At 41.2% G+C, this 15,318-nt stretch overlaps 1 protein-coding gene across 1 annotated transcript in view; it reads left to right on the forward strand.

Annotated features, from left to right (window-relative positions):
• The window catches only part of CDS2 (CDP-diacylglycerol synthase 2), a 58,466-nt gene extending 44,438 nt beyond the window's left edge, over window positions 1-14,028 (forward strand). Inside the window, exons 3-13 of the mRNA XM_088470870.1 lie at window positions 172-268; window positions 352-449; window positions 712-851; window positions 1,483-1,541; window positions 3,277-3,359; window positions 4,089-4,176; window positions 5,574-5,642; window positions 7,025-7,177; window positions 10,837-10,956; window positions 11,517-11,620; window positions 13,227-14,028. Coding sequence (XP_088326996.1) covers window positions 172-268; window positions 352-449; window positions 712-851; window positions 1,483-1,541; window positions 3,277-3,359; window positions 4,089-4,176; window positions 5,574-5,642; window positions 7,025-7,177; window positions 10,837-10,956; window positions 11,517-11,620; window positions 13,227-13,356 — 1,141 coding nt within the window. The 3' untranslated portion in view covers window positions 13,357-14,028. The remainder of the gene's footprint in view (window positions 1-171; window positions 269-351; window positions 450-711; window positions 852-1,482; window positions 1,542-3,276; window positions 3,360-4,088; window positions 4,177-5,573; window positions 5,643-7,024; window positions 7,178-10,836; window positions 10,957-11,516; window positions 11,621-13,226) is intronic.
• Window positions 14,029-15,318: the final 1,290 nt, after the last annotated feature.

The following is a 15,318-nucleotide window of genomic DNA, read 5'->3' on the forward strand; positions in this document are numbered from 1 at the left end:
TGCAGCAAAGATGAGAGAGGACACCTCTATGGACGTTCTCTCGCATTCTGTAATTGGAATACTTAGTTTTGTTACCATTGTAAGCTGACAGCATGAAAGAGAAGCATGTGTACTTGTCTGTACCTCGTGATATTCCGCTTAGTGATATGTTGGCTGTTTTCTCTCTGTCAGGTGGAAGAACTGGTGGATCCGAGGCATCCTCACTCTGGCCATGATCGGCTTTTTCTTTGTCATCATTTATTTGGGGCCCATTGTGCTAATGATGATTGTAAGTGTGACTTCGAGGGAGGGGTGCTGAGTATAGGTTCAAGAATAAACTGATTTCTAACATGCGTCTGTCTCTTCCTGCAGGTGATGTGTGTGCAGATTAAATGTTTCCAGGAAATCATCATGATTGGCTACAATGTCTACCATTCCTATGACCTTCCCTGGTTCCGTACCCTTAGCTGGTAGGTGAAGGAGTTGGGGGGGGGGGGTGCATGTAAGTCTGTTAGCTCATTACTCGCAAATCATGGATAAACCCAACTGAGCCAATTACGTCTCTAATCTGTACAGTTTGGTGTTTTTTCAGGCATCATTACTTGAAACTGAAGAAATATCTTTAGATTTTTTTTTTCCATCACAATGCTTTTGTATGCATTATTAAGTGACTTGTATTTTTCTTTATCTGGTTGCTCCATAAAGCAGAGTGTAACCCTTGAATGTCTTCAGGTACTTCTTGTTGTGTGTCAATTACTTCTTCTATGGAGAGACGGTCACCGACTACTTCTTTACCTTAGTCCAGAGAGAGGAGCCGCTCCGCATCCTCAGCAAATACCATCGCTTCATCTCCTTCGCCCTCTACTTGATAGGTAGGAAGTTGCTCCCTGTTCCGTGTTGATCCTTCACATATTTGCTAATAGAAACTGCACTACGCTATACGTGTTTCCTGTGCTGTTCCCGAAGTACCTCCAACAATTTCTGTTTTAAAGGAAAAGTCCAATTTGATGTATAATTTATCCTCATTGAAAATTATATAAGATGCAAAATATCCTCATTGGTTCTATCTTGCAAACTATGACCTTTATACAGCGTGCTATTCTTTACATTCAGTATGGAATATATCTAGTATTTACCTTTTTAATGCCGCTTCCTCTTGTAAATCTTTGTCGGGGCATTTGCTGTGTTCTGTCTCTGGCGGCCTTCGCTGAAATGTCATGGGTTCTGCAGAGTATTACAGAATACTTTGTTACCATGTACAGATAGCAGAAGTGCTGTTTTATAATGGTGCAAGCTCGATTCTGTACCTGGGAAACCATTGTACATGGTATACAGTTCAGCATCACTCCCACTCAGTCTATGTGTATACGGTACAATGGCACACTTCAGCTGGCTGTATGTTGTACATGTGGTGTGAAGTAACCTAGGTCTTATTTTCCCAGACAGCAGGTAGAAAATCTCTGCACAGTTGCACCAAGTGACTTTCTTTCTTTTTGCATCTAGGTTTCTGCATGTTTGTGCTGAGTCTGGTGAAGAAGCATTACCGCTTACAGTTCTACATGGTATATACCAATAGCTTTCATCTTGTGTACAGCATATTAACAAATATTCCTTCAAATAAGAGCAACTCATAGGTAATAGAGTAGTTCCTGCTAAGTGCTTGCAGCGTGTGTGCACTGTATATTTCACCTCATTAGCAGGTGATTGGGGAGAACCAGCGAACCCTCAGGATTAGCATCTGCACTGAGTCCGATACAACTTGTGTGTATATATCGGCATAATAACTGTACATGTGTGTTATGATACATAAATATTTGTCTTGCTCCGTGGTGGAATATTATCTATGGTCCCATAAAGGCAGCCCAATCAGTGAGCTCCTGGAGTTGGAACTTTAAACTGTTTGTTGACATCGCCTTTGAATACCATCACTTAGCTTGCTTGTGGTCATTGCATAAACCTTACATCCTTTACCCTAATGCCTGAGATCACTCACATACTGTGACGCTTCTCTTCACTGAGATCCTATAAATGTTCAGTGAAATATACAGGCCAGGAAAACTTAAATTCTTACGACGTGTCCACAAACCATCAAGTGTTCTGAAATAAAAGATGGCAGACTTGTGAAGGTACACACACGCCAACGTTTACTCCGTATATAAAACCCTTCATCAGATGTAACCGGTGAAATTGCACAACCTTTAAGATGCCTAAATAGGTTGGATGTGACATGCCAGTGTTGGGTATGCTTGATTACATATGTATATAATGCAATTAAACACAGTGAACAAATGAAAGTATGAAATGTTCATCCAGACTACAGTATTCGTAATTACATCTCCCTGCTAGCTAGGGGTCTTGTGTTCTTAGACCAGTTTTTGGGTTTTGTATATTTCTATGTACTAAGGTAATATGGAGGAAAGGAAGGTACATTTTCCCATCACTTTGCGCTGCCACCTGCAGAGGAACATGTCTGGAGGAGGAATGGGAGCAGAGCTCGGAACTCTCCTATGATAATCTTACTCCAGGGTCCTATGACACCTCCGCTTCATTTTTGAGTAGAACTCTGCAGTATCTTCTAATTAAGCATTAGATATAATGCTCCCAAATTGTAGCACTGTGGCTTTTATGTACTTAGGGGCTAATTCAGCATTGCACGCAAATGCAATGCTAAACACAGATTCCCGAATGTGCGCAGGATCCGTTCTGTGAATGTGCAGAACAGGTCCTGCGTAATCGCACGCAGCCTCTTCTATGCCTCTGCCTGATTGACGGGCAGAGGCATTTAACGGTCCAGGTCGGCTGGCGTTCACGGAAACGGGGGCGTGTCCACTTTCCGGGAGTGGCAGGGCCAGGAGCTGCATCCACGGATACAGTTTTCTGGCCTCGCAAGCCGGCGAGCCTGAGTAAGCATGAAGCCCACCCAGCTGGCTGATGGCTTAGCGCCGCCCGCCGACGCGACCGATGGTTATTCCAGACTGCGACCTTGGTCACAGTGCTGGGATTGCAAATGCAGCAGAGGGTGGAGCTGCTTACGTGCAACTTTGCAATTCTGTCCCAGGCTGAATCACCCCTTAATACATGAACTTAAAGTATAATAAAATAGTGATAAATGTATGCAAAAGTTTTCACGTGTTTTTCCAATCAGTTTCTCCCTTGTTTCAAGTATGATATCTGGAGAATTACAGTGTGGTTGGGAATGTATAGATAGGAGAGCAGCACATGTTTTTAGATGTTAGTTTTGTGCCTATAAATGATATATATATTTATTTATTTTTTTATATATATTTGTTTTCCTAGTTTGGCTGGACTCATGTCACTCTCCTGATTGTTGTTACACAGTCTCATTTAATTATTCACAACCTGTTTGAAGGCATGATCTGGTAAGTGCCTACTTTTCAATGTGCTCTTATTAACTGCTGTTCCCTAACATATTCGGTATTACATGTGTACACCTGAGTTACCACACACTTCCCACACAAAGAAGGCAGCCATTTTGTGAACTTCAGAGCAGCTTATCATTAGTTGATCCCATTAGTACATGATTAGCGTTTGAGTTTCTGAATTAAAGCCGTTTACAGGTTCACTAGTCATAAGAAATCACATTTATGGCATATTTGATTTATTAAAACACACTGGTTTCATCTTGTTAGTTTTGTGTAAAAAACGTGTTTGGAATTGTATTTCTCACATGCCCCATGGCTGACGCGTCTCTGCAAATTCTTGAAATATGCAAAATAAAAAATTAAATATGGTTCAGATTCTGTCACCCAACTTTTCCAATGTTTTATATTAAATTATTTATAATATTATAAATTTTAGGCTATGATTTTAACCTAACACTTTTCCTGAGTGGCTGTTTGGTCATCTATTCTGCTGCTTTAGGCCTGAGAACCCACATGGCAGTATCACTAGTGATAACCGCAAATTGTGTGTGTTCTATTTAATAGGAATCAAACAGTGTATAAGCAGACAGTGGAGAATTGGGTTCTTTACCTCACATTTATGTGGAGAACCAAATGCTGCATGAGCCACTTAATATGAGGATGGACGGTCTGCTTCAAGGGCTCTAAGCCCAAAGACTTTTTAATATGATGTACCTTATCATGCAGGTTCATAGTGCCGATCTCCTGTGTCATCTGTAATGACATCATGGCGTACATGTTTGGGTTCTTCTTTGGCCGAACACCTCTCATCAAGGTAATTGCAACACACAAAATCATTTCATAGCATCTTTAGTCATGTCGTTGTTACGATGGCTCACTGGAGTTATAGGGCCTGATTCATTAAGGATCGCTATTGCGATCGCAGTTGTAATCGCACGCTGATCTTCTGCGAAAATATGCTAATGAATGCTATCGCAATGCCGGCGCACTGCCAGCATAGAGACGCCCACTACCGCTATCTCACATGCGTAATACCTTACACACCTCTATAAACCCTGACCTTAGAAATTGCTAACCTCGTTGCACTCAGTAAGCACTCAACACTGCGTATGCAATCGCACTGGCTAATTTATGCACGCCTATGCAACAGCGTTCAAACGGACAGACACTCCTGCGTTCCTCCTGTATAGTAAGACTTGCAGAACAAATATTATATCACTTACACAGGACTGTGGGGACAAATCGAGTCCGGGTACTTCCAATAGCCAGCTATATGAAAAAGAGAACACCTACTTGTCATTAAGAGCTTTTTTCCCCTTCTCCCTTTTCCCATTCTGCATTGTCTCCATTTTTAGTTACCAATATGATTTTTGGCAAGTACTGACTGTAAAACTGAGAGCCAGTCCCTTTCCTTGTGTAGAGTCAGGAATCTGATATTTGCAGCAGTAGAGGGATTCTGGGCCTGATTCAGAGCCGCTCGTAAGCGGCCGCTCGCTCCGAGCGATGTTCGCACATATGCGTATGGGTCGTAATACGCATGCGCCAACCAGTCAGTGCGGTCGGAAATCGTGTGTTCGCAAAATAGCGAGTGCCTGCTAATTTCAGTGACAGGATGAGGTGTTTGTGGGAGGTAACAGGGGAAGGTGCTTGAAAACGGGGAGTGGAGATCCGAACGCAGGCGTGCCAAACGGTCAAAACGGGCGATTAATGGGAGTGCATAATTAACAAAGCAGCGTCATCGGCCACGTCACTTGGTTGTCTCTTAGCCTGAACTGTTCGCATGATTGCAGTAGGAAAATTCAACCACAAACACTGCGAGCAGTTCAGACGCCTTTCGATGTACTCGATTAATCTAATAAATAGCGGAGATGACGTATGATGCGAACGGCCAGGGGGCGTCTTTACAAAATAGCGAGCGCATGTTTCGCTCGCTCGCTCAAACATAGAGGCGTCAACAGACCGCAAAGAGCGAGCGCTCTATTTAAATCTCCGGACCCTTTTTCTGAACAAGCGAGCGCAAATAGCGTCCGGCTCTGAATCAGGCCCTCTGTCACTAGGCTTTAATGGCAGTCCAAATGGGCGTAGAAGTTTAGAGAAAATATATGAATGATTGCTTACCTCCTTTGCATGGATTAGCAGCCTGATTTATGACGTGTGCTGGCTGGAATTCCACTTCTCTGTTCTGATATGGTTCTTCCCTGTACTCACCAGCTGTCGCCTAAGAAGACGTGGGAAGGATTTATTGGGGGTTTCTTTTCTACGGTCCTGTTTGGAATACTGGTAAGTGCTGTGCTCTGACAGTTCATCCGGTGTTTGTATTTTTTTGTCATAGAGTAGAATAATTAACAGCGCCTTACTTTTCTATCTCCCATCATTCTGGGTGAAAATGTGACAGCTGTTTATGCTTCTTAGGGTCTGTGTGCCAGCTTCTACAACCTGCCAGGATTTCCTGTTCTCCCATCTTGTGTTCTGTTCAGAATTAGTAAGAAAAGCTGTCTTCTTCCTCGAAACTGTGCACATGGGGGTAACATGAACTGGCATTAAAGTTAGACGGCTAAAAATCGGCTTGTCGCTCTCTGGCCATACAAGCAATTAGAACATCTAGTTTTTTACTGGGCAGTACCGTTGGAATATTGCACCTTTTTATATCTTATTTTATATATTATTATTTAATTCGCACATGTTCATCTATTGTTAAGTTAATGTATAAGTGATACAAATTTCTGGTACAAGATGTCATTCAGTCTTCTTTCAGTCTTTCCATTCTTTTACTTGTCTATATAGATTATACATGTTATAATCAATTCTGCATTTCATGTATTATTTACTTAGATATTGTTTACTGCTACCAGATGACTAAAGTTATTCTTTACTTTTATATTAACTCTGTTTGTATGACGTTGAATAGAGGTGCGGCTATGATATTATATATTTGGGCAGTTTTCCTTTAGAATAGAGGTGAACACTGTAAGATGCTGCCAGGCCGGGCGTATACATTGTTAATTCCAGTTTCTTTGTCATATCACTGTGTTTATTCTCTGACCCTAAGAGAATAACAGACAATACAGTAACAGGAGGGAAGCCCTAGCTGAGCAGTAGCATAGGAAGAGATGACTCAGAGTTTTAGCCAGAAGGCGTACTGCAGCCATGCAGATAGATCTCATGGTAACTGGCTTGTCGCTTACCATTTAGATCACGTTTACATTTGTTCTCATAAGTGCTTGAAATACAATAAAAAAATCCATGTAGAGGCTTTTGGGACTGGCTCTGTCTCCCTTGGTTACAAAATGATGCATATAAAATAAAAAGTAAAATGGGCACGGCAGTGATTCGGGGGGGGGACGACTGATTTGTTTGCTGCTGTAAGAGGTATAATGTCTGTGTTATGAGCAGTTAGTTGATGATACCCGTGATGTATTTTTTGTCGTATGTAAAACAGGAATTTAAAAAATATTCTACTGTTAGGATGTTGGTGTTTGGAAGGGGATAGTGCTGGGACACCGGTCCAGGCACAAATTTACCTTCGTCTTTTGGTTACACCACTGGGTGTGTAGATCTCACTGTAATGAGGTTTTCTGACTCTTATCTACTCCAGTATCCCAACTTTACTTTCCCTTTCTGCAACCTGTTAATGTGTGCTTGTGTTCTCTCTCTCTCGCTAGCTATCCTATGTCATGTCTGGGTACAATCACTTTGTATGCCCAGTGGAATTTAACAACGATAGCAACCGCTTTACTGTGGACTGTGAGCCATCAGAACTCTTCCAGTTACAAGAATATCCCATCCCCGCTATGCTGCAGTCTGTCATCGGCTGGGTAAGGACCACAAATGCAAGATCAACAGGCTGTTCAAGAGAGCCCATGTTGTTTTATGTAGTTCTAACTTTCATACATATTTCTTAGTGATGTACACTAGCTTGGTTACACAAGATGACATACAAGGCAGGCAGACCTAATCCATCCACATGCCTTGGATCAGTAAGGAATGCTAGCTATGCTTCATTTATCTTCTATTGTACAGCACCAAGTAAGGAATAGACTACCTGACATACATCCCACACCACTCTGTTATGTGTTCAGAACACACAATTGGAGTAGTTGAGAAGGAGAAGACATTGTTTCAGTTTGTTTCTAGTATATGTTCTTCAGTATTTATAATCTTTATATTTAAATGTTTATAGCACTGCCATAGCACTTGCCAATGTGGACATACACATTGATAAATGGAGGCTGGGTATTAATGCACACAATAAGTGGTAAGAGGGTGGTCTTGCAGCTTTTCTATCTGTAGGGAGATAGGAGAGTGATACATGAGGTTAGTGCTGGTTTGTATGTTGCTGCAGACAGATAGAAATGGGAAACAGTCTGTAGTGGGTCTGTCACCCAGTCAGGGGTCAGAGGATTTTTGTATAGAGAGGGCAGAAATATTGGTTTTGAATGACCTATGTAGAGTGGTAGCCAGGGCAGGGCAAGTAGTAGTAATATCAATTCAACGCTAGACCCACCTTGTTTTAATTCTATTTAGTGCATGTGCCCGCACGCACACACAGTGGGTCTGATTCATAGGTGCCTGCAAATCTCGTTGCGACTGCGATTCCGTACGCGGCGTTTGTGAGTAAATATGCAAAAGTCACAACCACAGGAATTTGTACTGAGACGCCCACTAGTGCCATCTGTATTTCCGTCCCTTGTGCACAAAAAAGCACTATTAATCGCACCATCAATCTTCTGGGCGACCCTATGGTTCCTCAGAATGTCCATCGCAAATAAACCAAAGGAGCCTTTACGTAGGAAATCACAGACTGAGACACGCCTGCACCTACTGTACCACCCCCGGTTACCTCCCACAGACTGAGACACGCCTGCACCTGCTGTACCACTCCCGGTTACCTCCCACAGACTGAGACACGCCTGCACCTGCTGTACCACAAATGCTCGCTGGCTGGCAATCACACTGCATCCAAGTCCTCACTGCGTTCACCTTTGGTAACCTAACTTGGCGCATGCGCACTGTGACTCATACCCTTGTGCAGTATTGAAAAAAAAAAGTACTTAGACCTGCATACATTGACTTTGCTTTCACCTATGATTCAAGCCCAGTGTGTTTTATTTACATGCACAAAGTGTGCGGGGCTCAGTGCCAAACCCGCTGATGTCTATTTAGATGTAGTTCAGCATAGACATGTCAGTAAGAGTAAGTGAAGGAGTGGGAAGGAATTTTCACTTCAAAACAGATACTAGATGTTTGCACCAGCTCAGAGCTGTTCTTTGGGACATACAGTGTATCCGGAAAGTATTTACAGCGCTTCACTTTTTCCACATTTTGTTATGCTACAGCCTTATTCCACAATGGAATAAATTCCTTTTTTTCCTCAAATTCTACACACAATACCCAATAATGACAACGTGTAAAAAGTTTTTTTGAAAATGTAATTAAAAAAACCCCTAAGAAATCACATGTACTTAAGTATTCACAGCCTTTGCCATGAAGCTCAAAATTGAGCTCAGGTGCATCCTGTTTCCACTGACCATCCTTGAGATGTTCCTACAGCTTAATTGGAGTCAACCTGTGGTAAATTCAGTTGATTGGACATGATTTTGAAAGGCATACACCTGTTTATATAAGGTCCCACACTTAACAGTGCACGTCAGAGCACAAACCAAGCATGAAGTCCAAGGAATTGTCTGTAGACCTGTGAGATAGAATTGTCGGGAGGCACAAATGCACTGTAGTTTGTAATTTTATGTTGAGCCAAGTGAGAATAATTAGAAAAATTAAAAACGGCAGCTCTTCTGTGATGATATAGCAATGTCTACTTGGGGGGGGGGAGGGGGGCGGGTGGGGTATTTATTAGGCCATTAGTTCTGAAGTGCTTAGGGGCCTCAGCAACATCTCAGTACAGTGCTTTTTTGACGTTCTGGGAACTCTTCCCCGATGTAATGCATTCTCTGCAGATTTAAAAAACAAAAAACAAATTGTGGTGGATTTCCTCAGAGGCATTCCTATAAGACTCCCATTGTTACAACTTGGAAAGAGCTACTGGGTAAGTTGTAGACTTGGAATGTTCTGGCATGAGTGGTGTGTAGTGAAAGGAGAAATTATTTTTCAGAAATTGGGGCTATGCAATCCAGTGCTGCAGCTTAATTCCCAAATGAAAGGCCCTGTCCTGTAGCCCTTTAGGTCTACCGGTTGCAAAATAGCATTATAATGAATGGCTTTGGTGCTGGAATACAACATGATAAATTTGGAGTAAGAGTCCTGCTGGAAATAGCAGACGATAAGTGCTACACAGAGATTTTCATATTGAAGATCAAAGCAATGGTGCATTTTTATAAATTGTATTTTGACACATGATTACAACACTCCTTGTACAGGAAATCATGTAATATACTTTTAAACAGCACCATCTAGTGGTTGTACTGCAGAATGCATGATGCAAATTGGTATAACTTGCAAGAAGCTGACTGGATTAAGTTTTCCTCTTGCAATTTATCACATATGTTGAATATCACTGATGCATAATATGACATGTAAATAAAAGCCTGACCATAATATATGGATATCTGATCAAACATTTTCTCTCTCTGCAACTATTTGTCTGTGCAGTCATTAATAAATTAAATCAATGGGGTGAACTATAACGGTGTGATAGTGTCACGCTACCACTGTCCACCTTGTTGGACAATGCAAAAAAACGCAGAATAAAAAGGGACCTACAGGTAAGACAAAATAAGTGCAGGCCTAAAAACAAAGGGTTAGGAGGTGTTGTATGTAAGATGTGATGTTGGGTGTCTCATTAATATTAAGACTGTTTCTGTATAACTGTACTTTTATATTTTTAGTTGATTAGCTAGTGAATTGTGGAACCAAGGCCCACTTACCTTTTAACAGTGTACTGCTATCATCTCCTTCTGTCCCAAGTGATAAGGGATTCCCAACACCGACCATGTGGCTACAGTGAGGATCTTTGGGATTAGTGCGGATGGGTCTTATTTCTGTGCAGCTGCTGTTTTGTGCATGGCTGTCTGCCGGAAAGATGAAATGAGAAGTACTGTACTCTGGGTAATCCATGGGAGAGAGGGAGATTTAAATGTTGCCATTGTCTGTCCTATTTATTCACTTTCTCAGTGATGATAACATTTTTTTTTCCTGAGAACAATTGGGCCACAGCAGGTTATGTCAGTGCATTGTGGTTATGTTGCAATAGCTTTCTGATATTTCAGCCAATTACTAGGTACTCATGAACTACTATCACTAAACCTCTCTTGCTCCCACCATCACATATAATATTCTATATTATTCTGTTTCTTATTTAGAATAGGGATTCTTAACCAAGGTGGCAGGGAGTGTGTGGTTCTGTCAGGCTAGGTTCTCATTTTATTACCATACAATATAGATATTGGCAAACATGTCACATTGATTAATGGTCATATGTATTTATTACATACCATTTTATTTTCATCTTTCCCTGTAGAAAACAATCTGGATGTACCCCTTCCAAATACACAGCATTGCCCTATCCACGTTTGCTTCACTCATTGGGCCGTTTGGAGGATTCTTTGCCAGCGGATTCAAGAGAGCTTTCAAGATCAAAGTAATTATTATAAATGAGCATATCGCTATTCTTCATCCCAAACAGTTTACTTACATTTATTTCCACAGTATGGAATGATCCCAAAAGATTTGGTGTCGGGATACAATGGGCTCTTCCACGGTGCAGGGGACCTTTAATCCAATGAAGAACCCTTTCAGTAGCAGCCAAGTTGTATTCTCAGTCCATAGATCTGCTATATTGTTGAGTTGCGCAGGCTTCAGAGGACTGGAGGGCATACAGGAAGCACTTCAAACCTTTGAAGTTTAGTTGTGGTTCGGAAGCTAAATCTGACTGTCCATTCCAGGATTACTTCTATTCCACAACTGCTTTCTACAAGCATTTACCAGCTTCCTGGAGGGTACAATTCTTTAATGATCTCTTACTACGGTGGCCTCAGAGGAAGAACATAGCTTAGAAGCCACACAGAGTTGGCCCTTAGATAAAAGGCATCTCTTGATTAAAGTTCTACTTTTACCCTCACTATTAGCAGAGGGCTATGTAAGAATTGGTTTATTTTAATATGTGCTACCTCAATTCCTTATGCTTCTTCCATTCCTCAGGATTTTGCCAATACCATCCCAGGCCATGGAGGCATCATGGACAGATTTGACTGCCAGTACTTGATGGCCACATTTGTAAATGTGTACATTGCCAGCTTCATCAGGTGAGCAGTGGTTGTATCCTGTTGTGATCATTTACTATTGATTGCCTTTCAGTAGCATAGGGGATGTGTATTTTCCAATATATTATTCTTTACCCCAACACCACACACATTACTAATGTTTAGCTGTGCTGGTCATTTATATGACCGACTCTTTGTGCATACAGAATAGTCTCTGTCTTCTAGAGCAGGAGCCACTGTTGTCCTGTCCTACTGGAATGAGCGTATTCAGTCCTGCCACCCAGAAGTTGCTTATAGTAAATGGTAGACACATCTCTTATAGCATAATATAGACTGAATAGTGCCCATATTCTGTACATTCTACACATACTAATACTAGAATGAGATCTTTTATCTGGAATGCTTGGGATTGGGTACTTTTACAAATGGTTATTTCCCTTAATATAGGAGACCTTCATTAAAATGTACAAAAATACCTTGAGAAATGTCTCCTGTCTATCCTCCAGCCGCGCCCATATTGTTTTTCTCATTGCTGTGTGCAGCTTAGGGGACTCATTGGCAGTCATTATTGACTTTATTCATTCTACTTGTCATATAAGAGCTCATACCTGTATGTGTTATAGTTCTCATGCACTGTTCCACTAAAAGGGCATTATTTGCTCTCTAACACATGACCTCTTAATTACTTGGGGGCATATTTATTAATATTATTTTTACTTAAATAATGTGATAGGGCAATTGGAGTAGTTTTTCGTGAAAAACAACCCCAATACCTTCAACTGAATTATTTTTAGTAAACCGATTAGCATTTCCTATACTTGTAATGGGAAATGTGATCTGCCCAGATTTACTATAAATAAATTGTGAAAAAATACTAGGGAAAGCCTTGTGATAACGCCACCTGGAGATGGCGTTATTGGGGCTTTTCCCTGGTTCCCCGACTCCTGCTCTGCTCTAACAGGCAGAGCAGAGCCAGGAGCTGTGGTTGAAATAGACAACATGCTGATCACTTATAGAAAAAAAAATAGTTTAAAAAAAAAAAAAAAAACTCTTACCTGCAGCCATGGACCGGTGATCGGTGCTCCGGTGATGTCCTCTGGGACTCTGATCAGCTGGTCTCTGGGCTCCTGCACTGTGACCCTGGTCAGCTGCAGCACAGAACAGCTGACCAGGGTGACCGTGCAGGAACCCAGAGACCAGCTGACCGGAGCACTGATCGTGTGAGGGGAGGGGGGGGAAATCCGGTGACCTGTGGCACATGCATGGGCACATACTGTATTTTTTGCAGAAAATACATGAGAAGTGTGTGAAGTTAATTCGCAGGGACAGGGCTTTATTGCAAGCTCTGTCCCTGCATGCGATTTTTGATACATCTGGTTTGTGATAAATATGCCACCTTAATGTTACATTCTTACACCAACTGAACAGTAGTGAAAATAAAGGGGATCTCTACTTTCAAAGAATGATATATTATACATACATCGCTCCCTTATAAGCAGAACAGATCTTCGGTGTAAATATAGTTGTGTCCACTTTAAACAAGTGAATCTGTGTGATTTAATGGCTATCAAAATAAACACCTCTATTACTGTTTAAAATAATTAAACTCACTATTCATTTGTAATATTTATTTTGTATATTTTTTTAGGGGTCCCAATCCGAGTAAACTAATTCAACAATTTTTAACTTTGCGTCCTGACCAACAAATTCACATCTTCAATACACTGAAACTGCACCTAACGGAAAAGGGGATGCTGGGAAGTGGCGAGGACGTGTAAAACGGCTGTGCACCCGATTTCGGCGACTCCTCTACCCGGCATATGTGGGTTCACTGTACAACTATGCTGTTCCAGGCTTTACCACAGAGGACTCGTTAACCCCTTTGCTGCTGGAGAAGGTCCAGAAGTTGTTTCCTTTTTTTTGTAAACATTTGTGCAATGTCCTCCTTTTTTTTGCCTGTTTTTTTTTTTTCCAAGGTTTCCTTTTTTGTCCCCCCCAAGAAAGCTTCTGTTTACATGTACCTTCTGAAGACCAAGCCTGTTTCCTCTCCAGTTCTGCTCATGTAGGTTCAACCTATAGAAGATGCCACATACCGACCTCACGCAACGACTACTTATTGGGGGACATTCCAAAAAGTGGTGTAAAGAAAAATCCCATGTCAGAATTCCAATGGGGCGGGGGGGTTGTTAAATTTTCAATCTATTGTATTGTACTTGCAACTTTTACTAAATACGTGCTCTTTCCAGCTACTTTACCTTATAAGCCATGTATGTACGCAATGCAGAGAGCAGCTCTACTATATACCGTGTAATTTGCTTTGTAAAAGCTTGAGGAAGGCATAGGTATACAGAGACAATGATTCAGCTTGCAGTCAGAAATACCTTTAGATTAACTCCGTGCTTTGTTTTAGTTTTTCTTTACCCCACTTTCATCAGTGTCCTCCGTTTGTATTTCTAGAGGCTCTTATGGGATGTTTGTATTGTGTTTTACCAGCCTTTCCAAGCTTTTATTCTCTCAGCACTGACACAGAGCCTAAGTTATAAGTATATTCACATTTTAGCATTTATATTTATATATATTTTAGAATTTTATATAGCTATTACATCATGTATAAATTATTAGTAGTGTTTTATGGCTTGTTATGAAGGACTGGTCATTTAGACAGTTTGGACCATTTAAGCGGTAAAATGTTAAGGCTGAAGGTTGCAGCTTCTGGTCTGTGAGTATATTCTAGGTCACGACAAAGTGCCCTGTACACAGACTCTGCATTGTTCTCATATGCAGGAACCTCTGCTACACCGGGTTGATCACTTATTCAACATCCTTCCCTAATTTGTTTCCTTTTAGCCACTTGGTTAACCAGTTCCTTGAACATGTTTCATTGTAACATTACTTACGGGTTTTCTATATTTAGCACAATTTATAAGGGGAAAATTTAAAATATACTTGGGGCCTATTCCACTAAAGTGAGCTTTCGCCCATTCATTGTTGAATGTATGTGATGCTGTATATTACAGCAGACGTAAAGGTGCAACTGTTGCTTACAAGCAGTGTTGGCAGCCATTTTGTGGATACTGTCTATAATTTCTCTGGGAAAACGGTGATGTCACTCTTTCCTGCTCAATTGATTGGCTGCATTCACATAGATGCTGATTCTCCCCCCCCCCAAAAAAATGGCTGCCTCGTAAAATAGCTATTTGTAGATAACAAGTGCAATTTGTACAAGCAACTAATTTGTTCTGAGGATGTGTGCAGCCTCCTTCAAAATACTTTTCACTTATTTCATTTTAGTGTTTTTTTCTTCTTTGTGCATTTGCACTTGTACGTTTCCCATTCTCTATTATTAATATATAGTGCCAGCATTTTCCACAGCGCTTTGCATCAGTTTTAGAGACAGTCCAGCGTTTAATCCGAATGATCTGTCCTTTAAAATTCACCATTGTTTCAGGGTTGTTCCTGTGCCTGCAACCAGTGTGAACTCTTTGTTAAAGCATTAGAACCCAATTCCACTAGAAACACACAGAATGCAGAGTTAGAGGGCGTTTAATGTATCTGTGTGGTGGAGACCTGTAGTTGAATTTTAGCTTTGTGGCCGGTGCTCTGTAGATCTGTCTGACAGCCATCATTCAGTGTTATGCTGCTAGGAATGATCAGGCCTCTGTTTTTACATGGATTTCTTATGTTTTGGTATTTAACCTAACACTTTCAAACATGCAAGCAAAGGCTGTTACCTGCATAGA

This window comes from Taudactylus pleione, unplaced genomic scaffold, assembly GCF_031769625.1.
Source record: "Taudactylus pleione unplaced genomic scaffold, aTauple2 ptg000105l, whole genome shotgun sequence".
NCBI classification, from domain to species: Eukaryota; Metazoa; Chordata; class Amphibia; order Anura; family Myobatrachidae; genus Taudactylus; species Taudactylus pleione.